The sequence below is a fragment of the Mixophyes fleayi genome, chromosome 3 (genome assembly GCF_038048845.1).
Source record: "Mixophyes fleayi isolate aMixFle1 chromosome 3, aMixFle1.hap1, whole genome shotgun sequence".
NCBI classification, from domain to species: Eukaryota; Metazoa; Chordata; class Amphibia; order Anura; family Limnodynastidae; genus Mixophyes; species Mixophyes fleayi.
This window is the reverse complement of record NC_134404.1, coordinates 272,469,911-272,494,672: the sequence shown is the minus strand read 5'-3', so window position 1 is coordinate 272,494,672 and position 24,762 is coordinate 272,469,911. Positions and strand designations below refer to the sequence as shown.

The 24,762-nt window shown below is 39.0% G+C and overlaps 1 protein-coding gene across 1 annotated transcript in view; it reads left to right on the top strand.

Annotated features, from left to right (window-relative positions):
* Positions 1 to 24,762, top strand: part of GRM1 (glutamate metabotropic receptor 1) — a gene marked incomplete at its 5' end in the record, with an annotated part of 396,475 nt that overhangs the window by 336,987 nt on the left and 34,726 nt on the right. Inside the window, 2 exons of the mRNA XM_075203596.1 lie at positions 21,248 to 21,494; positions 22,525 to 22,693. Coding sequence (XP_075059697.1) covers positions 21,248 to 21,494; positions 22,525 to 22,693 — 416 coding nt within the window. The remainder of the gene's footprint in view (positions 1 to 21,247; positions 21,495 to 22,524; positions 22,694 to 24,762) is intronic.

Sequence of the window (24,762 nt, the reverse complement as noted above, 5' to 3'; positions counted from 1 at the left end):
GGAGGCACAGAGTATAAGCAGAAGACTACATCTACTCATGGAATGCTGAGTTAAGGGGGTCAGAATCACTACATAATTACTGTTTATTACAAGCTACATTCCAACAATCTTAGATACCAGTTTGCCCTTTGCTTGCTGGACATGTTTAGATGCATTTCCATTACACTTCCAGCTCTTCTGAAAATGCCAGAGTAATTGGAATTCCTAGTGTAGTTATTCTGATTTTGAGCCTGCCTTGTATTTGACTCTTTTTATATTCTTGTATCCTTGACTTCAAGTTGTATTATTTTACTCTACGAATTCTCCACCAAACATGACTAGTAACTGTGAATCTGCCCTGACCATGCTTTCAGTCAGGCCTGGATTTGTGGAAATGCCACCTAGGTCCATGCCTAGGGGAACGGAATTTTTATAGATAGCAGGCTAACCCTTGATTCATCATCATCATTGTTATTCTTAACTATGTCTTCCAGCTTTCAAAAAAAAACATTGGGCATTTTTATTTACAGTTATACATATGTGATGCTGTGAGGGAAATCATTGGTTGGGCAAGCAAAATATAATGGGATTTGTCATAACGGGTGGGTAATTTTTATTGCATAACAATTATAATAGCATATAAGGAAAATCAACCTTATATTGTGGTGTTTGAGGTGTTGAAGTCGTATAATTGGATGAACGAAAGTATATTGGTTTAATATTGTTTAGCCATGCAAATGCGATCCGTACGCCATGTAACACGTGGCGTGGTGCGTTCGCAGGGTAAAATACGCACGCACACACTCGCATTACAACATTTAGTTATTTATATAATTCATATTCATATTGGTTCCGTTACACTGTAATTTAGGAGCAGATAGTATTTGGTTTATTATTAGTCTATATATATATATATATATATATATATATATATATATATATATATATAGTGATTATATGTACACTTCAGTGATATTCAAGGTTCAGGTTATAGGAAAGGTACCACGCCTGGTATCATATTAAAGCCCTATTCATCAGCAGCTGTCCGGTGCAGTCGGCGAAGAGATCACACATTGCATACTTTAGTTATTGATATTAGAGAATAAACTTTTGTATGATGCTGGCTATGAAAGGAGCAGACCCCCTGGAGAGACGACCCCCTCCTTTGGATTCCTTAGATTGAATCAGCCTATGATCTGTTTACCCTGAACCCAACCAACGTCTGGACCTATAGAAGCAAGCTACGCCATCTCTATTGTTCACAATGAAACACTGACTGTATATATAATAGCTGCATCCCCCACCAGCCTCAGTCACTTCTGACACAGTATTCTAAGCAGATATACTGTCCATTGGGTCCCGTGGTTGCGCAGCGAGCGCAATGCGATAAGAGCGCGGTATGTATGTATGTAACTTTTGGTATTGGCTGTACTGTACTTTATTACAATATAATAATGTATTGAATTGTTGACTATTTACATCTGCTAAAATAAAGCACCATGTGCTTTGGAAACACATACAATTGATTGGGCAATGCTTATTTGAAAACGATAAAATTACTTTAATAATTTGGGGGCTCGAAGGTGAGTTACGTTACCGCAGGTATGCAACACTTACGTTATTCAGTTCCTCAACAAAGGGTGGATTGACGGACACGTCGCATAGCAGGAAAGAACGCAATGTGTTTAAGACCTGTGGTTCACTTTGTGTTGAGAGACCGAATGTCCGTTGTTGCATAGACTGAAGGAACGCTAATTTGAATCTAGGGACAAGAAAGAAAAATGTTTCTTTTTATTGTCGTTTTACGTTTTAAAGTGTATTGCATTGCTGAGCGTATGTGTATTTCCTGCTGTGCGTACGCGAACTTCCGGTAGATTTGCCACGTGGTTGAACAATCGTATTGATAGTTATTATATGTGCATAGTATAATTACTTGTGAAAACCTCTGAGACATTATTACTGTTGTTGGGAACTTTTAATTTTCTGCGCGGAAAAGGTGTATAGTGTGTGATTTTGTACACTGTTTATTATTCATTGTGCTCAGTTGCTGTCTGACGAGGCGGATTGCCCAACTGAAGGACGGTATACAGGGCAGGTATACCGAATGTGAAAACCGGGTTTTCGCAAAGCGCTACCAATAGATGGCAAGGTTTGCGAATAATTAGTATTGGTAGGCTGTGCGATCTAACCGCATGACAACCTTCAGTGCGAATTGGTGAAGCAGCTAGGAGGAATTATGTTGGAAAGGCTGGTTGATTGTATCAACTTTGTTCTCCCAGTTATAATAAACTCAACAGATTTTTGTGGTTTAGCAAGGGCATCGAGGAGCTGATAGCCCTTGGGTCCCACAGTGATAGTTTCTGTGTTAGGGGTCCTTGTTTAGTACAAGAGGAAGCGAGTGGACGCGGCTTGAGCAAATACATCCATGGCCAGTAAGAGATCTCTAGCGGTAGAGTAATTGTAGCAATTGTTGAAATCAGTATATCTGTTCCTCATAGAAGGTTGTGGTAGCCGGGCTATCTAAGACACTGTTCAACATGGGTGCTAAGCATACGCTAGAGATGGCCAATGTACTGCCTAAAGAAGGCCTTAGGGATTCAGCAAGGTTTCGTATGTGTAATAAATATGGTGCATACACAACGGCTCATTGCAATACAGGGGTCGAGATGACCAAAGAGTGTGTTAGGCCTTTCCCAACAATAGGGAGTTTTAATGCAGAGGTACAAAATAACGTAAAAGATAAAGTACGGTTGATTAAGTCAACGAAAGTGAGAAATGCACATAATCATTGTTTAAAATCATGGCAAATGGAAGGTAACACGTGGCAGAGCAGCGAATGCACAGCGGAAGTGAGTGTGGCGAAAAACGCGTGTTCAGCGGAAGTAAGCGTACCGGAAACAAGCATTCCGGAAGTGTGCATTGCTAAGCGTGGCGAACTGAGCGCAAACAGATAGTACAGCCAATACCAAAAATGTGAAAACTGTAACTAGTAACTTGTATGTTGTTTTAAGTAATGTTAAAAGTAATGTTTCAGGACAAAGAAAAGGAATGATCCCACCAGCAGGGGCAACGGCTGAAAGTGGTGAGAATTATTTAAAGGTTAACACAGGGGGAGACATCCATTGTACTGCAGCAGCAATTTCAGCAACTAGTTCAGAACATAGTCATTTGGTAGACTTACATCCTGTCTGCACTACAACAGTTCCCAATGGGAAAGCGGACAGAGATTGTGACGTTCCCTTAAAACATGTAGCAAAGCATGATACATGCACTAGGTCTGAAACATTTTCAATTTTGTCTGATTTCCCTGATCCTAGGAAAGATTTGACCAAATGTCAGCAGTTTATTAGATATTATGGTAATGTGTACGAGCCAACTAATAACGATTGGCGAGTATTATTGAAGACCTGTCTTTCTCTCAATACTGATATACAAAAGTTCATTAAGGATTGTATGTTGGAGGAGGATGAATCCTTAACCGAGGATGATAATCAGGACAATATCAGACTAATAATCACACGGTTGGCTATATATTTTCCAGTGATAAGTAAAATTTTTACTATCAAGCAAAAAGATAGTGAAAAAGCAACAGACTATTTTTGCAGGGCTCTAATAGCGATGGCCAAATATACTGGGGTATCAGACATAAAAGATAGTGTACCCTACAGAGAGGCTGCTGTTAAAGTTCTAATGGATGGCCTCAGGGAAAACTTGAAAAGAAGGGTGCAAACTTCATTACCATAGTGGAGAGGAAGTACTGTAAGTGTTCTCAGGGAGTCAGCTATAGGACATGATAAAAATATAGGTAAAGAGGAAAAATCACTAAGTGATAGGGTAATGATGGTAAGTATCCCAGCATTAGAGGGATTGCACACACGACCACAGTGTAATAACACCTGGGTTAAGGAAAAGAAACAACATGAGTTGAGGAAGTGTTTTCAATGCAATAAAATAGGACACCTAGCAAAAAATTGTGCAGACATGACAAGGACGTGTTTTTACTGCCTTAAGAAGGGACACAGGAGTAGGAACTGTGTAGAGAGAATGTCACGGGCACTAGGAGTCTTTACCCAGGGATCACCAGGTGGTAAGCTTACCAGAGCAATGTAGATGGTAATAGTGTACTCTGGTAGTAGGGTGATCACGGAACAGTCAATAGTAGATGATGAGATGCTCAGGAAAGTCTATGACTAGCAGCACTGGTAATATGGAGGTAATAATACACGAGGAACTGTATGGACAAGGGCAAGTGGAGGTAGACAGTGGTCTGCGTAGCAAGTTGTACCACTGCTATAGTGAGGAGGAATGTCCAACAGAAACGAGGAGGTGATGAGGGTCAGCGGTCTGCGGATAGCAAGTGGTACCGCTGTCTGAGTGAAGGAATGGAATCCAAGTGGAGGTATCCGGGAAGTCAGTGGTCTGCGGTAGCAAGTTGTACCACTGCTATGTGAGAGGAATGGAACAGGTGATACCGGAACAGGAATCAGTGGTCTGCCTTCAGCAAGTTGTACCACTGAAAATATATGTGAGGAGGTGTACGGGGAGAGACTGCAACACAGGATGTACACGGGCACATTAAACACGATCCACAGTAATATGCACAATATATATAAATGACTGAACAGGTCTGCAAATGTAGGAAGTCTCTGAAGTAATCCAGCACAAGGTAACACAGTCAATGATGGCAAAAGACTCAGCGGATTGCAGACTCCAGAGGAGAACCAACACAGTCCAGCAAGATATGCAATACACCAGCACAGTCAATGAGAAGTATGCATACCGTGGTTCAGAAGGCAGTCAGACAGGAGTGCAGTGATACCTGGGCGGCAGGAGGCCGACAGGATGAGAAGTCCCTGGATGTAAGAAGCAGGAGTCTAGTAGGTGCAGCGCACAGGTAAGTAGACCAACAGGGACACGAATCCAATGCTGACAGGAGGGTAGCGAGCAGTGGAACCAGGAAGGCGTAGAGAGCGGATCAGCAGTAGATGGACGATAGGACTGGCAGCGGCAGCAGGACTCTGCGAACCCACGGGAGAGATGAGATGAGGCTGAGGTGCACAGGAGCCGCGGATAGGAATCAGCTAGCAGTCACGATGATGAACACAGGCGAGTTGCCAGCTGGAGGCTGTAGTGCACGGAGGCAGCGGATAGGAATCAGCTCACGGTCACGATGATGAACACAGGCGAGTTGCCGGCTGGAGGCTGTAGTGCACGGAGGCAGCGGATAGGAATCAGCTCACAGTCACGATGATGAACACAGGCGAGTTGCCGGCTGGAGGCTGTAGTGCACGGAGGCAGCGGATAGGAATCAGCTCACAGACTTGATGATGAACAGGTGAGTGGATAAGGAGAGAAGGCTGTAGTGCACGGAGGCAGCGGATAGGAATCAGCAAACAGTCACTATGTAATATAATAGCGTTGAAGTGGTATAGGAGACTGTAGTGCACGGAGGCAGCGGATAGGAATCAGCAAACAGTCACAATGGAATATAATAGCGTTGAAGTGGTATAGGAGACTGTAGTGCACGGAGGCAGCGGATAGGAATCAGCAAACAGTCACGATGATACAGTTGATGGTAGAAGTGGTATAGGAGACTGTAGTGCACGGAGGCAGCGGATAGGAATCAGCAAACAGTCACGATGATACAGTTGATGGTAGAAGTGGTATGGGAACCACAGTAGGAGAAGTGGTTAGGAAACCACAGAGGTAGAAGTGGTTTGGAAACCACAGGAATCAGCAGCGCTGAATACACGAGGAAACACAGGAACACCTTCAGAGGCTCATGGGGAATGAGACTCCAAGATCAGGCAACGTGGTGTTGACCACAGGTGCTTAATATAGGGAGTGTTGCCTGATCTGCCAATTGAGTTAAAGGGACATACACTGAAGTATAGGAGAGGGCTGCGCATGCGCAGACCCTCAGGATGGAGGACGGCCACGGTTCCTAAATGTCCGGGAAGAGGCACTCACGGTCCGGTGAGTGACAGAGAAAAAGGGATACCTGGATTGGGAACCACATAGACACCTACAAAGGAGGCATACACAAGTTTCAGAGGTTCCCCAACAATTGATTGCACACCCCATAGCCATTATTACTTTGGGGGAGAACTATAACCAACTCTAGAGTTCAGGTCAGACATTGCAGTCCTACAACCAGGGGAGGTTTAATCTGTGGTAAGTATTAATGTGCAAAATGTAGAAAGAAACTTATTTAAAAGGTAATCTTTGTTGATTTTGTTTGTTTGCTTTATGTTGTCAAATGTTTGTTTTCCTAAATCGCTGGCCGATGGTAAAGAATGAGAATGTTTGGTTTGTTTGTTGTATAAAGATAACTATCTTGTCTTTTTTTTCACAGATAAAGGTAGACAAAAGAAGTATAGACGTAGTGTTTAAAAGGGGTGAGATAGAGAAATAGAAGAATTACTCTTGAAAGACTAATTAACAATAGAAAAATGGAACACTCTTTGTTTTAGGCTGCAGTGTCTCATGATAATTTGTTTGGCTGAGAATCATTATCCAACAATGAAGTATATACATACTTTGCTCCAAAATATCGTTTATGTATCTCAGATGAGTCATCAACATTTAATTTTTACATTTCTCTATTATAAGTTAGGAAAGTCCGTTGAAAAGGTATGTAGTCAATGAGATACCGAGTTCTTAATGAACAAATGACGGACGACACTGGATTGCACAGTTAAGACCCCCTAGTCATTCTTGGGAGGGATCATAGTTAAATGAATACAGCCATTTCCCCATAGAGTCAGAGTCCAATCCAGCTGTCATTTTGTTGTAAAAATCTCCCTTTCTGCATGTATGTTTGTATTCAAACCTTTGTATTCCCATCATTCATTGCTTTCCTATTTCTCATTCTTTACACAAACGCTAGTACCTCTCTCTCTCTCTCTCTCTCTCTGCTCTGGTAGAGATAAAATCAGACACAGTCTCAACAATGGAGCTAAGACATATCTTTATTTTTTTTACATAAGACAAATTCAGAGATACACACACTAGATTGACATGAGTTACAGAAACAGTCAGGGGTTTTGTTTTCATGTGTATAGAAACTGCTGATTTTGAGCAGAAAGGTTCTGTTGTGGAAATACGATTCATGTTTTATAGATTGCAAATCTGTTTTTTTTTTTTTGTTTTATGATTCGTGCCTCCTGTTCAAAAATGTGCCTTTATATAGATGCCCAAAGGGTGGATAGGAGATTGCTGGAGGTTAGGCATACAGATATGCATCTCTGTATAGAACATTGGAGTAGGATTTTTACCACAAGATACGACATAATGTGAAACCCTAGAAAATGTAGAATTTTCATGTTTTATATTTTTTCAGTTAGACAGGCATGTACTGGATACTGTTATATTTGAAAAAAGTGTTATAGAAATAGACCCCTTTGCCTTTCCCACTTAGTCAAGTAGCTGAATGTGAGGTACTGAGAATGACATGTGAGTTGGCAGAGGGAAAATCGATTGATATACATTGGTCTTCAGCATTTTTCTAGTCTAGGGGGCGATACTGAGGTCACTGAGAAATCGTTTTATAGCAATACCAGCACATGATTAGGACACTACATAGAGGACTTTATACAGTGACACAGTTCCCAACTGAAGTAGCTGCTAGTAAAGTCCACACTTACACACACGACCATACATGGCTGTCACACCAGGGCGAACATAGCTGTCAAATAGACAGCAGGGTTTTATGTGACAGTTAACAAATCTATGTTTTGTTTTGTTTTTCGTTGTATTGTTTTAGTTTTAAAATGTGAACACGCACACACATGCACGCATACATATATTGGTTAATATAGGAAGATTTGTGTTACCTGATGGATAAACTGTCTGGAAGGTGAAGAGATGTGGTGAGGAGTCTGGTGGACTCTGGAGAGATGGACAAGGTAGAGCATTAGAGCCATCCCATATCCCTCCTGCTGATGGGTTTTCCTCCAGGTAAAACAAATACACGTCATCCAATTACCACCATGCAGGATCCTCAAGTATACACAGGTGTACCAATGAAATATGTCTGGGTAGAGGTGTATTGAAATGTGTCTAATGTATTACTGTATCATACTCAAAGCTTTTGTTATTCAATGTGATAGTCCTAGAGTTATAATAGATGATAGGGGTATTCATGTTATTGATAATAGAGGTATAATGTATGAGTAGTGGTAACAAATCACATACTTTCAATTAACCATAAACCAGTGTGAACATAAAGTAATGGTACTCGGTAGAACGAATTGAATAGAATAAGTGTTGGAACTTGATTGAAGTGACTGATAGCTTCGGCCACTAGTCCTTTCCCGCTACCAAGAGATCACTCCTGGGCAGACTCCTAACCTGTCAGTTTTTGAAATGTTCTTGACCCCTCGTGAGATGAGATTGTAACTGGGAGGCTAGGTTAGACCTTGAGAGAAGGTACATAGTGAGACAGCAACCGAGAACGTCCAAAACACTGTTTCCTGAAAGGTCACACTAACTGTAAGGATGTTGCATCGGGAGAGTAAGTTGTGGAGTAATAATTTCTTAGGCTCAGGTTATTTGACAGACTGGTACCAGGTGTAGGCTACCAGCATCACAGCTTCAAGGGTAGCAGAGACACACTGGTGCCCATTCCACCCACTGCAGAGGGCCAACACTCAGAGAAGGGTCCAAGGGCACTCATGAGTATGTTCTGGAAGGCCTCGAATGCAGTTAGTAGCACCTGAGCCAAAGGCTAAGACTGTTGTCCAGCATGAAGTTGTAGTTTTTCCTGTTTGTGTTCTCTCATTTCACTCTCTTCTCAGAACGGTTAATTCTTTTGATTATTAGCAGGTGACATAGGCTGGTTCAGGTAATGATAAGGAGGTATTGGGGAGGAAGGAGAAGTTAGTAGCATAATCGGTCCAGCCAATTACTCTATTCAATTCAGGGGTAAAGGGAAATTTGGAAACCCTGAAGCTTGGAGAAAGTGCGAGGGGCTATTGTGTGAGTAGCATTACGTCCGTAAGTACGGCAACCCCATAGTTAAAAAAAAAGAGGTACACCCAGCGATGCCAGTCCAGTAATATTCGGACTTGAGCAGGCATCCTTGAGAATGATTATCATTCTTGGGAGGGTAAGGTTTTAGACCAAACAAAGTGCTGGGCGTGCTCACACGTGCCTCAGTGATTCTATCAAGTAGGATTAGTTCTCTTTCCACTAAATATTCTTGAGGTACCCGAACTATAGGCGGGAGGTCACGAAGGGAAAAAGTAGGACACCTAGGTCCCTCAGTCTGAAGTCTCCCAATGCTTTGCAAGCCGCTCACTGTTAAATCTGAGTATCGGGAGACTGGGAAGAATAAACAGACAATAGCCCACCCACAAGTGTTGATGAAAAGAACTGATGACATTATTAGAAGTGTATATTAACGCAAGCAGAAGGAGATTGTATATGACATTATTGATAGACATAGGATGATGCTATTAATGAACATGAAGTGTTTAAATGTATTATGAGCTTAAAGACATGCGTTGGACAGATGAACCTGTTAAACTTGAAGAACTGTAGTAGAGTATTCTGTATAACTTATACATGATCTGTTGTACTCTGTACCTTTCCAAATAATGTATTACGTGTTTTATTGTACCCTTGAAGGGCATACAAAAGGTTATCTCCAAGCTCCAGAAATGTACGATCTATAGTAAAAGAAGAAATCGTTTAGAGGATTAAGACTCTCTCTTATGATAACTTGTTTAGATCTACAAACAGCTTGGTCATACACCAAGGGGGATTTGTATTACATAACAATGAAACGTGGTACTGAGATCCTGCATATAACATCTTTAAGGTGATAGTTTATCATATTATCAAAGGGTGGACTGTTGAAGTCGTATAATTGGATGAACGAAAGTATATTGGTTTAATATTGTTTAGCCATGCAAATGCAATCCGTACGCTACATAACACGTGGCGTGGTGCGTTCGCATGGTAAAATACGCATGCACACACTCGCATTACAACATTTAGTTATTTATATAATTCATATTCATATTGGTTCCGTTACACTGTAATTTAGGAGCAGATAGTATTTGGTTTATTATTAGTCTATATATATATATATATATATATATATATATATATATATATATATATTTATATATATATATATATATATATATATATATAGTGATTATATGTACACTTCAGTGATATTCAAGGTTCAGGTTATAGGAAAGGTACCACGCCTGGTATCATATTAAAGCCCTATTCATCAGCAGCTGTCCGGTGCAGTCGGCGAAGAGATCACACATTGCATACTTTAGTTATTGATATTAGAGAATAAACCTTTGTATGATGCTGGCTATGAAAGGAGCAGACCCCCTGGAGAGACGATCCCCTCCTTTGGATTCCTTAGATTGAATCAGCCTATGATCTGTTTACCCTGAACCCACCCAACGTCTGGACCTATAGAAGCAAGCTACGTCATCTCTATTGTTCACAATGAAACACTGACTGTATATATAATAGCTGCATCTCCCACCAGCCTCAGTCACTTCTGACACAATATTCTAAGCAGATATACTGTCCATTGGGTCCCGTGGTTGCGTGGTTGTGCAGCGAGCGCAATGCGATAAGAGCGCGGTATGTATGTATGTAACTTTTGGTATTGGCTGTACTGTACTTTATTACAATATAATAATGTATTGAATTGTTGACTATTTACATCTGCTAAAATAAACCACCATGTGCTTTGGAAACACATACAATTGATTGGGCAATGCTTATTTGAAAATGATAAAATTACTTTAATAGAGGTATCTAAGATTTATCCTGAAAGTGAGGGGAAAATATTGTGACAAGTTGCTCTATATAGCTGATTTTGGGTGATACAATAATTTTTAATGATGAAAAAAATATTTTTGCTCTACTGTATTATAAAAGTGTATGGAACAATCAAACAGTCTGGGGTGGCTATTTAAGAACAGGAGAAAAGTCCTTTCTCAAGCAAAAATGTCAGTTTTGGTTAGATTTAGAGCTTTTTTTCCTATTTACCAAAGCCCCCGTGCCGCTAAAGACTAGCACTAGGTATTGCTGGCGACAGCTTTCGCCTGGGGTCTCTGGAGAGGCTTTTTAACATGGACAATGGCAATACAACTAGCGCCACTGTCCTCCTATTGAAATCGCCATCGCAAAAGGGCTATTATTTAAATAAAGCAATTTGGGAGGGGTTTAAAAATATGAAATATTTTATATTTTTGATATTCTTTTACATTATTTTTGTCAGAAATGGAATTAAAAGACCAAGTTCACGGTTCACACATGCACATATGCTCCCACACTGGCCTGGCGAAGCGTAAGTTCACCCTTACTGCTGCCAACCAGCATCGCCATGGTATTCCTCAGCTACTCTGGTGACATGTTTTTTGCTAAATTACGTTGAGAGAAAAATTTCTATCATAAGTAGCAATAGAAAATCTTTATATCGCCAATAGTTGTGATATATAGATAACAATAGAGTGAACCATATCAAGGTGTAGTCTGAGCCATATAGATAAAAAGTTTCTACATAAAAAAAATTCAGGATGATCATCATCATCAATATTTAGTTATATAGCGCCAGCATATTCCATAGAGCTTTACAATTGGGATCAAAATGCATTAGCTACTATATCAGTCATCACATAATCCTGAATTATCTCAAACCAATGAAGACATTACCCAGGAAACTGTTTCCCAATGCCTTGAATGAAACAGCTTGTATAATTGCTAGGGGAAACCTGCACTGGAGATGATCCAGCTTTCGTATAAACTGTCAAAGAAACATTTCTCCAAAGATAAAGAACCTTTGCAAGGATGATTACATCATTTTTCACATCCATGTTATCTACTAAAACATGGAAAAAGCAGACGGGCTACTGCTTTAATAGCACAAGTGCCTGATAAACTGGATGTGCAGTCAGATAATGCTTTTAATAGTAAAAAGTAAAGAAAATTATTAGCATCAAGCTATAAGCACATTACTGTATGTGAACGAATTTGAAAATGAATGTGAATTGCACTTTACTATTGCAGTAGTGTGAAACACCATGTGCCATGTGAATCAACAACTTTCCCTTTCCACACATCGATGCGGATTACAAGGCAGACATCATACTTTAACATGGGGCTTCATCAAATGGTAACCGTACATTTAGAGGGACTAAAAATACTGTTTATATGTCCTTTGATAATTGCTACATATTTTTGTTGGTTTATAATATCTGCATTTTAAATGCTATTATTTACAGTTTTTAAGAACAGCGAGCAGGACCGGACCCAGATAAAAAGCAGCTTTGACATGTCAAGCACACCAGCACATTCATGAGCATGTACAAAGTGTAAGTTCACCCTCAACGAGCTCCATCATTCACTGGGTGTCTTATTATTGTGTATTGGAGACACAGCTGACCCACTACATCAATAGGGACTGAGTACTGGACGAGTAGCGTCTGCAGCCAATTGGCTTGCTGGGCTGGATCTGAGGGCTGCATCTGTCCCCTGGGCCAGTCCCATATTGTCCTGCCTTGGGCCTGGTCAATAGGCCACCTGCCTTTTTTCTATTTCAAATGTTCTTAATAGGCTGCTGGGCCCGTCTTGTTCCCCCCTAGCCTAAAATTTTACAGCCAGCCACTGCTGCAGCCTGTGACTGCTTCATTAAAAGCAGGTACTGGTAGTTGGCTAAGACTAAGACTAAGCAGCCTTTTTAAGTAACCCAGAACAAACCTGTAGTACTCTTAGGTACACCAGTCCTTCTGGCAAATGCCAGGTTGCCAGTCTGAGCATGGATGTTTAATGATCAGAGGAATATTTAGACATGTTGTTATGACTCTGCCTATACTTTGTATGTGGCAGCAGAACCTCAATTCCACCAGAGTTGCTGCTCTTCTGCCGCTGAACTTTACACCTTGCCTGTAGGAGTTAATCTTCTTACCTGATTAGTAACAGCACCCGTCTCACAGCTTCATATACCTGTCTCAATCTGTGTTCTGTGCAGTCCATCGTTTATACCTGGCTGCTGCTTGTCTCCTGTTTATACCCTGGTCCAGTTTGCTTTACTGCTGTCTAAACTCCCGTTGTGATGCTCTGCCTGATTACCGAACCTTCTTTGTTTGCTTGTTGCCCTGACCTCTGCCTGTTCACTGGATTATGCTTGTTCGCTTGTGACCCTGACCTCTGCCTGGCTACTGGATTCTGCTTGAACTCTTGTTGCCATGATGTCTGCTTGGTCACTGGACTAAGCTAGTCTGTCTGCTTCCCTGGACTGTCTTGTGCCTCTGGCAATCTGGAATCCTGATCCTTGCCTCCTTAGTCTGGAGCCTTGTGCCTCCTGCCAATTGGGTAACTTAATATACTTGTTCCTGCATTTAAACTGTATTTGTCATTGCTTGGAACCTGTTGCTTTTGTGGACTATTCCTGCCATTCATCACACCTGTTCATATTTGTGTATTGAAGTATATCTGTTTATTCTGCTACCTGAAATCTACATCTTCCACAAAATGAATCCTTGTTAACATATTTTGCCTAAATAAAGACACTTGGTTTTCTACTGCTATTTCCATGTCCTGAATTCACTAGGAATCTTAACACATGTCTAATAGTACTTGAGAGTGATAGATAAGCTGCTTTTTCATCAATGCTGCTGATTAGGCCAATGTCTTATGCATATTTTTTTATTTAATTTTTTGTGTTGATTTCAGTTTTACAACTATAAGCTTTGACATTTTAGTTTATTTGATGTTCTTATTTATGTGATGCTCATGTAATATCAATGATAGAACTCAGGTGTTACAATTATTTATTAAAAATATGAAGAGTAGATTTTTGATAGTGGTGTTATTTAATATATATTGGCAGAACAACTGTGGGTGTAGCTGGTGTGGCCACTACATGGCCCGGAGGCTATCTGAGTTCTCCGCAGCACTCTCCAAGGCCTCCTGTCAGCTCTAAAAAAAAGAGTCCTCTTCTGAACAGTGCATGCACAGTGGTCACATGAGCCAGACCTATTCTTTTCCTAGCAGAGTGGGGTCTTACTCAAGTTTTGGTTTGGAGCCCAGCAATGTACTGTCCTGTCTCTGTGTATGTCATCCATGACTCATGGTATGTACTCACATTCACATTCAATAGATCAATTTCTAGAGTTCCAGTTAAATTTAGTTTACTGATCACTCTATGGGCCTGTAGCAGTAGGAGGAGGGGAGGCTGAAAGCTCCCCTAAGTAGTGTCAAGTAGAGATGAGCAAAATCGCTGTGAGATTTTGTGTGAATTGAGTTTTGAGCAGTACAGGTATTTCTTACAATTCAAAATATAAAAATTCTAACAACACAACCTTTGATTTACACTTGTGCTTTGCTATTATGCAGAATGCCACCCCCCACTGTATTTGTAAACTTGCCTTTCACCGAAATTATATGAATAGAGTTGGGATAACAACAATCAATTCACTATGCTGTGTACTGTAGTTGCCGTTTCTTTGGGAACACTTTAGGCCACATTCCTCCTGCGAAACACATACAATTTTATGGCTAAATTTGGAACAAGATCAATATTTCACAGAACAGTTTTTACTTTTGGTCTCTCATCTCCTGTTACAATACTTAGAAGAAAATAGTCATCGATATGGCGTTACTAGACATTTGAGGCCCAATAGGAAATCTTTGTAAGGGCCACAGTAATGCCAAAGAGTCAAAATAAACACATATACACTGGACAGGGGAGGCATGTCCCCTCAGTTGCTGGCTTAGTAGCAGTTGCACCTCCTGCTACTGTGGTAGTTATGATTTCCGTCACAGACTTAGTAAACTACAGCAAACATTAAATTGTATACATGTAAAAAGATAATGCAGATGGCAAACTGCTCAAAATGTTTGTATTCAAGGGAATGCATTTAAATTGCTCAACAGGTGGTACTATGTCCCCTCTAGGCTTTAAAGTCGCTTTCCTCAAGCTTCTGATAACTGCTGGAGGAATTCTGATCACGCCGGCACTTTCCTGCATATCTGGTGGAACTGTCCCAAATTTCAACCCGTCTGGTCTGCAGTTATCTCCCTGGCATCTGCTGTTCTTTGCTTCTCTATCCCTCTGATCCTAAATATGTTGCTTCCCTTACCCATTCCTGACCTCCCCACACATTCCAATAAGCTACTTAGACACATCATGTGTGTGCAACCTCCTGGAAGAATCCTTCCCCTCTGTCACTCCTCTCTGCTTGCGACTGTGTGTAGTACATTTACCAAATAGAACACATGACCTGCATCCTAAGGGGCTCCTCCGTTTCCTTCAAAAAGGTCTGGGCTCCCTGGGCTTCTTATAATAACAACCACTACTCCACCTTTAAAAGTAATACTGGCTCTGCAGTCTCTTCTGCCTCACTACCATAACCGCGCTCTCCCTCCACAAGTTCTTCCCCCACTTTTCCTCCTTATTTTTTTTGTTTTGCTCAGCCTCCCTTCTCCTCCTCCTGACATTTCCCTTCCCTTCTTCTATACCCTCTCCTTGTTCCTTTATAATTGTTAAAATTGTACATTGCTGTTACATTATTTGGAATGTTTTATTTGCATGGTTCCCTTGGTCACAATCTCTCAGTTCAATCTGTTTGTATATTATGGTTTGTATTCTGATTGTTTCCATCACCTGTCTTAGTGGTGAGGTACCTAATAAATATATTTAAAAAAAATAAAAAAAAAGATAATGCATTTTATTAAGAGACCCAAATACAAAGAACTGAAAAATATCACAATTGTTTTTTTTCTTTAACTAAATACACACAATACATTTACTTTCACGTTTCAGTGTAGAAAGCAAAATGGTCATAATTAGAATGGTGATAATTGTAGACACATAGAAATGTTAGAAAAACTTTTCATTTCAAAAAGTTTTATATCACTGATCTCACTCAACATTTAGAATAACAGGAATGTTAATGAATTGCATTACATAGTTTACAAATGTTCCGATTTAGGCGGGAAAGACCAATATCACTGAAAATGCCCATTACTCATAAATCAAAATGGAACCTTTTACTGGTAGATTTTATGAATTTAAGAAATGTATAGAAGATGTGAAACCTTTTCTTCTCAGAGTACACACTACTCATTAAGAGCATACCGATGGGATGAAAGATGCTTTAGTTTGTAAGTTACAAATTACTATTGTAGCTGAGGTTCTTTAGTGTTTATCATGGGTGTCTATAGTATATGTGAAAATTATGGACCTGAGAACTAAGAAGCATCAAACACACTATTTGCAAAAAAGAATCTGAAATAATTCAGCCATAGCCATTAAATGAAAGAAACATAATTACCTTTTTCATTAAGCTCTTAGGAGACCAAGTATCTAACCAGTAAGTCCATTGGGATTCTGAATATCAGATGACATGTTATCAGTCTCCACACTGGGATTTAAAGGTTTCTAGTCAATAAGCCTATATCACAGGGCAGTAGTAAAATGTTGTCATTCCATCAAGAGTGGTGGTGTGATTGTTCTACAGGAGTAGCATAATTACAATCAGGAATTGCATTGACAACTACCAGGTTACTCTGTTGGTAATACATTGTCATTTCACCTCACAAGTAGCTTGTTATTGTTGTTGGTTGTCACATACTTTTGATCATAAATAATCACAATATATAAATAATCACAATATCTTTGAGTTTCTTTAGCAAGTAAGACTGTCAGGATCATGTATTGCAAGAGAAAAACTCCAGGTGATCCATGGCAGGAGCTGTTTGTTGAAAATCTTGTTCAGTAGAACTTGAACCTGATGAATTTACATGAAACCCACCCACTTCCTGTATGCAATTAATCCCCATGCAATCTGGGGGGATATTAGGCTGGAAACCAATAGCACTAGTTGCCCGATTATTGTGCCCTTGTGCCACAGTCCAGCTTTTCTTGATTGATTTACTTTGCTGAGGGACTGCATGGGCTCTGACTCTTGGCTTTGTCTAACAGCCACTTCAGCTTTGATTTCCCTGGCTTCATGCATTTTGAGACATTTATTTTTTTCAGTTTCTTTACCATGTTATGCCTAATTAGCCATATTGGACTTGTACTAATTGTATATCAACACACCAATAAAGAAGGGTCTGACAGTTACCCAAGACATATTCATTAAACACAAATACCTACATAAATTCTGGTGAAATTATTATGCATTTGTTTGAACTGTAGCTACTTGAAATGTGAGAAATCCTTTTATTTACAACGTTCTGGCATTGCTATGGGGTTCACTACAGCTCCCTATTTTCCAACACTAAGAAGAGACCCATATTTATCTTTTTTATGTCATCAAAATATACAGTTACTTGAGATTTACTGATGATCTCTTTATCATCTGGTTTTCCACAGGATAGAATTTAGCAGCTTGTTTCTATGTTAAATGATTTTCTTATTAACAAACACCTTTATCATCTACAAGAGAACTTATGTGAACCCACCAAATATCTCATGTCAGTGATTGTTCACATTAATTTGTCAGGGGTGCTCTCCCTGAACAAAATACACATCTAATTCAAAAGAGTTTTGGTATGCAAGTACTTTTGTTGTCACAACTAGTATTAAGACTCATTATTTTATTCAAGTTTATCAGTCCTCCTAACTTTCTTGTCCTGGCTCTCTCCCCTAGTTAGTACCCCCATTTATGTGTCTGCCCCTCCCTCTAGGTTGTTAGCTCTCATGAGCAGGGCCCTCTATCCTTGTGTGCTCTTTCTACAGTTCCTTCACCCTCTGTACCTCTTGGCCTGCTTCGCTAGCCCTGTTTTCCCTGTTTTATTAATCTTCGGCCTTCTTGCTGATTTCTACTATCCCTTTCTCTATCTGTCAGATATAATCTGATTTGCTTTACCCTGTCACCTGTGTTTGCATATATTTGTATCATGTTGTGTCTTGGTTCTGTTTTCTGTATATGAAATGTACGGCGCTGCGGACCCTTTGTGGCGCCTTATAAGTCAAAGATAATAATAATAATAATAATAATAATAATAATAATAAAAACTATTAGGCTTTATTCATATCCATTAAATCGTAATTTTCATTTGTAAAATATTTAGCTCAAATTACAAAAGGTGATGAATAAAAACATGGAATACATTTCTTTGTACAAGGTGTAAAAATAAAGAGATTTAAAAAAATATATGGAATACATGTTTTAAAAAGTTGATATAACAACTAGAGATGTGCGCTGACCCTTCCGTTTCGGTTTCAAAACAGGTGTTTGTTCTAAACCGACTTCGTGTTTTGGCTTTGCTACCGCTTTTGTCGAACAAACATGACAGGTTTGGGTTTTAGATCTGGATTTAATTAAAAATGGTGAAAAATAGGTAAAATAATGTCCTTTTCAGCTGTTTTTACATCTCTATATTACTATTCATAGCATTAACATTCAATTGCTGGTCAAATCCAATATATTTTCTAATGATCCCTTCACAACAGTCTGAACTTTCAATGGGCAAAGCAGTGAGCTGTCTTAATGAAGGATTTTGTAACTTTGCCATCTTTGTATTTGCTTTCTCTGATTCAAGTAAAAAAAAAAATAAACTGAATATTGTTAATATCTCCCTTTGATTGCACCCAAACCTCCTTTGCATGTTCAGACTATTACTGTAATTGATTAAATAAATAACCACCAATGTAAATTTGGCAAAATGTTACAGTATTTCTTTAAACAAAGTTGGTGGTGAGAGAGCAATGCGAGTCAGCTAACAACTAATAGCAAAACCAAACAGTGGAAGTTCAGATTGCTATTACACCACTGGTCCCAGGATATGATCCTTTACGATGTTACAGCTTCCTAGTAACTGTCATAAGCTTTCAGAACTAGTAGGAGAGGTCTTCACCTATAGCAGCCACCTTTCCCATAGAGTTAGATGTACTCACAGGTATTCCAATGCCCCCAGAACTTAACTCAATGCAGCTTATGAGCAGGAACTGGTAGCATGGAGATAGGAGAAATGGGGCCAAGAGCATGCCCCCACGTCCTCTCAGAAGGCAGCAATAATTTAAAAAGCCACTTGTCCTGGCTGCCTGTTACAAGTTGGGATGCAGCCCTGGCATCAGAGTGTGTACACACTTCTTGGGAACAGCCTCTGCTGCAAGTCTCAGCCAGTCCCCTTCACCACGGGATTGGATGAAGCTTACCCCAGGCCATTCCACATAAATACTTATGAGTCCCCTGGTTTGATTCAGAAGAGCAGCATTACAGCACAGTACATATAAGGAAAACAAGGTAGGAAAGCCTTGCTCTTGGCTACTGTGAATGCTCTGGCAATGTATTGTGTGCCTAATCTTTGAATTTTTGTAGTATGGGTGCAGGCCACCTTCATCTATTTAGTTTCCAAAATGTCGAACCCTATTCATTCATACCACTGTCCATCCAATGACCTCTGCTTGTTAACTTAATTACAGCTGTGCGCCCCGGCTGAGTGTCACTAGCTGGGACACAGCAGCATTATGAGGCAATCCTGTTTCCTGGCAGCAGAGTGAGTACACCACTTCTTGGGGGACTGCCTCTGATGCATGTCTCGGGCAGTCTCCATTACTCTGGGGCTAGATGATGGGGCAATGATTATTCTGCCCTTTCTCCCACATAAACATTTACGAGTCCCTTGGTTTGATTCAGAAGGGCAGCATTATGGCACAGATGTACCTCACTCCAAGGACAATGCCATCTTTACTTGCACCATTTAACATTGTGCCCTCTCATCATCTTTTAAATGTCTACTAATGCCGCTGTCCGTATTTGTCCACTGTTGTCTTAATAAAAGATTTTGTAAATCTGCCACTGGTGCATTTGCTTTCTCTAATGAAATTAAAAAAATAATTAACTATACTCTATGGTTCTTTAACTTCATCACATAGCATAAATCGTCATCCATCACATCTCTATCTATATATGTATTCTTTGCCAGTTCCAAAATCTGTCCTGTTAATTTCTCAGAAAGTGAACTTTCAATTGCATTGTCAAGATATATTTTGGCCAACCAAATCCCCCCCCTAAATCTAATTTTGCTGTTTAGAAACTATTCAATCTGTGTTAGTAACACATTTTACTTTATGTGGGATTCTGTGGGGCATATTCAATTTCGATCCCGATCCGCGGGATCGCACCGGAACGGCCGCAATGGGGCTGCGTACGAAAATCTGCGTTATTGCGGTACAATATTACCGGCAGTACTGCGCATTTTCCGCGGTAACATGCGTTACCGTGGATCGGATCGGAATTGAATATGCCCCTGTATGTGTTATTTGTATACATCACTACTGAGTGATATATGTATCAATCAGGTGTTGTGTCATCCCTAGTAGAGTAAATTAATGCAGCAATGTTCACTTTCTAGTAATGTATCTAATTTCAGTTCTGCTTATTGCAGTCTTGGCTTGGAATATCCAGTACTGCTTCAATGTTGCATAGCAGACCTCTCTTATTTTAGACTATACCTAGTATTATCTGGCATAGTTAAAAATCTAGCTGTTGGGAGTCCTATTTAACCTAGATTAATGGTCAACACAAATCTTATTTTCTAAATAGCATTTTTGGTCTATTTACCAAATAATTTGCTAGTATATAAAAAGAGCTACATCTTACAAATTGGACCCGCACAATGCTGAGTGACCTCGCTAATATATATATATATATATATATATATATATATATATATATATATATATATGTGTATATATATATATATATATATATAGTATCTATTGATAATGATGCCTGGTAGTTGACAGTACATAGCTCAGTTTGTTCGATATTCTTTCATTTTGTCTGGATAGCAGAAAATATGAACCGTTTTGTTTTTGCATAAATGACAAACAGACTTGCAACCCAAGCACTGACTAACAAAGCAACACTGTCTAGTCAATGGCCCATTCATTTTCATTACAGTTAATTATATAAGTAAGGTGAACACATTTTTTTCATTACTTACCATTAGGTCATATGACTTTAATAAACATTTCTGAGAATTACAATCATGCAAAATTAATTTAATCACCCTAGAAAATATCTTCGCACATGTGCTTGTAAACCATGAAAATAATCTGTTTCAATGTTTGCAATTAAAATTTAGCTTATGATTATTGCATTTGTAAAATAAGCGCTAAGAGCAGGAGCAGAATTGCGCCTTTCTGTCTGCTTGTCAGAATATAGACAGGGATGTAATATTATATGGGCAACTATTTCTCATATGCTACATGTTGTTGAGATAAATACATCTATTATAAAATATATTCTGTATTTTCATTTTTTTTCAGGTAATGAAAGTTTAGAGGAAAACTATGTACAAGACAGCAAAATGGGCTTTGTCATTAATGCAATCTATGCAATGGCTCATGGTCTACATAATATGCATTCGGTCTTGTGCCCAGGACACGTTGGGCTGTGTGATGCAATGAAGCCTATTGATGGCAGCAAACTGCTGGAATACCTTATAAAGAGCGCATTTGTAGGAGTTTCAGGGGAAGATATTTGGTTTGATGAAAAAGGAGATGCCCCAGGAAGGTAAGATCCTTGTCTAGATGAAGACTTTTGACTAAGTGAAAATAACAACCAGTCATTTTATAACATAAGAAGGTGTTAGGCATTGTAAAAGCATTGCAGCATGAACTAACACTTTCAACTTGGGACGTGAGGGTGTTGTTTAGGGTGTCAGCTACACAATTTGGAAAACAAGCATATATCAGTATACAGTGTTTAATTCACAATGATGATAAATTTAAAGACACTAATTCTATTGATTTTTATTTGCCTCTGCATTTGATGTTAGAAATATCTAGAGATCTATATACTGTATAATCATTTTCTTGCTATTAGTCATGACCTATTTTCTATGAAGGTGGCAATAAGTTTACTAGCAGAACTTGCCATTCATACAGCAGTCATTCCTATTGTCTCAATGACATGAGCCATGTATCTCCCACAGCCCACCTGTCATTCTTATTCACAATACATTATCTTGAGTTACTATATGTCATCGCTAATTGTAACTTAAGAAAGGTATAGCCTTGCCTTCAAAAAAAAATTCATCTACACTCCTAAATATCCTTTTCTATTTTGTGCTCTGAAAACTTTGAATTCACATTTGAATATGTCCTTATTAAAATGTGGTGTCTAAGTGTCGGATAATTTCCTTGAATTGTGAAGGGCCCTTCCTGGGGATCAACTTGCTCTGTATGGGGGGGAGAGGGTTGGTCCAGGCAATGATTGTTCTTCAGTTATCCCTGTAGTACCACAATTTACCGTTAGCCCAAACTGGGGCTTCCAGTTTCATGTGGTGGTTTCCCTCCTTAAGGGTCTGTTCTTATAATTGTACGAGTGTTAAAATGATGTTAAATATTGCTGCTGTGCAGTATTCACTTGAAACATCTTACCATGGAATACCTTTTTTCAATGAATCCATCTCTGATCTATTATCCAGTTGTATTAAAGATGCAATAATGAGTCTATGTGCACTGATGTTACATAGTAAATTTATGGAAGGCACAATGTAATAAGAATAATTCTAAATGTAAAAACATTTCTTTCCAACTAGATATGACATCATGAATTTTCAGTTTATTGAGCCAAGTGACTATGACTATGTACGAATAGGAACTTGGCATGAAGGAAATTTAAATATTGATGACTTTAGGATTCAAATGAATAAAAGTGGAATGGTACGATCTGTGTGCAGTGATCCTTGCTCCAAAGGACAAATAAAGGTAAGCTTATTTATTAAAACTAGTTGGGGTTAATGTACAGCTGAGAGAAATTGTTGATATACAGCACACTATCAACTAAATTTACAATGGTATACACTAATGTACATAACGGTGTGTGTGGTGGTAATTGTACTAGCAGCAATCTATTTGATCAAATTATGTAGACACACCACCAGTAGGGTTTGGTCTTAATAAGTATTACCTAGGAGGGGTGGGAAACTAAAAAAAGACAATGCTAAGGTCTAACAAACATAAAAAAAATATTTAAAAGTAACATTTCTGTAAAAGTTGATAAATAATAGTGGTAGTAGTAGTATTTTGGGGGATCTACACAACACACCTCACAGTTGTCACCACTTTATATATATATATATATATATATATATATATATATATATATATATATATAAAAACATATCCACCAAAAAACAAAAATACCGCAAAGAAAAGATCACCCAGATGTATAGTAAAATAAATATATGACACAATTAATGAAAATAGCAAAGCAAAATTACAAGATGGATGTATTCATGTATGCCTGATCTCAATGAGTTATTACGTAAACTCGGTACCAGATGGTAAATTTAGATGTAGCTACCTTGGTAATGAGAATAAATATAAGTTTTTTGTAACTTTGTATACAAGGTAAAAAAACAAGTTAAATTCAATGTTGCTAGATGGGTTTTCTCCAAGGAATTTTGGGGGTCATTTTGTGGACAAGGAGATATTTATCCACAATGTCCCACTGAGCACCAGCAATTATTTAATTTTTTTTCTGTCTTTCTGAACATTTTGCATAATGGGTCTCTGGGAACATATTGCACATTTTTTAACTGCAAACCACCAGTCTTTTCTTGTTTGGTAGAATTGTTGTACAAATTTCGAAATATTTAAATGCGTAAAACAAAACTTTTGGTGAAGCAAAAAAAAAGAAGCTTGCTCTTTGTTAGGCCAGATTATTCTTGCCTACTTTTCCTACCTCTCTTCCAGGAGAATGGGAGGGAATGTATGAAAAGAAGAGGCAGATATGTCTTTATAACATAATTCACATCATCAAGAGGGCTGAGCAAGGCATAAATTTGTCAGCATGGCCCTCACAAGTTCTCATCTAGTGCTGCCACCAGGGGGCACATTTCAGTATGCAGGTAATAGATGTATCTGACTATTTGCAGAAAATGATCAGTTATTTTATGAATTAAAATATATATATTTTTTTCTTTTCTATTCACATCTTGCAATGTCTTGGTTGTTTTAAACCGTCTTCATCTGCCACCGAACACCTGGGCAAGCTAGAGGGCAAATTAGTTGGAACAGTTGGAATGTTTGTAAACAATAGGCTAATTTTCCTTGTTTGCTTATCACTACTATAGGAGCAGATATCACATAAATAGCATGCATCAATTTAGTAGCTAAAGTTCTTCTGCAAGTATTGCCAATAAATCCTCCTACGCAGTTCCAAGGTAAACTGTGTAATTGAATACTTCAAAGCATTTAAGTGTTTAATAATCAACCACCGGTTGATGTTTACATTACACACTTTGATTGAAACAGACAATTCCTCTTTGGAAAGAAACAGCTAAGGCATCTTTCTTATAAATTGCCCCTTTACTGTATTGCTAATGAACAGGCTATGCATACGATATACACGTAGTAGTCTATCTACCGAATAAGCGCAGGTGCTGGAATGTTTTTTGAAACCCATATCTAGGAATCTATATTTTATCACCAGGCATTATTATTATTACAATTATTTATATAGCACCACTAATTCTGCAGCGCTGTACAGAGAACTCACTCACATCAGTCCCTGTCTCATTGGGGCTTACAGTCTAAATTCTCTAACACACAGACAGACACACAGACAGAGACAGACAAACAGACACACAGACTAGGGTCAATTTGTTAGCAGCCAATTAACCTACCAGTATGTTTTTGGAGTGGGGGAGGAAACGAGCACCCGGAGGAAACCCACGCAAACACAGGGAGAACATACAAACTCCTCACAGATAAGGACATGGTCGGGAATTGAACTCAAGACCCCAATGCTGTAAGGCAGAAGTGCTAACTAC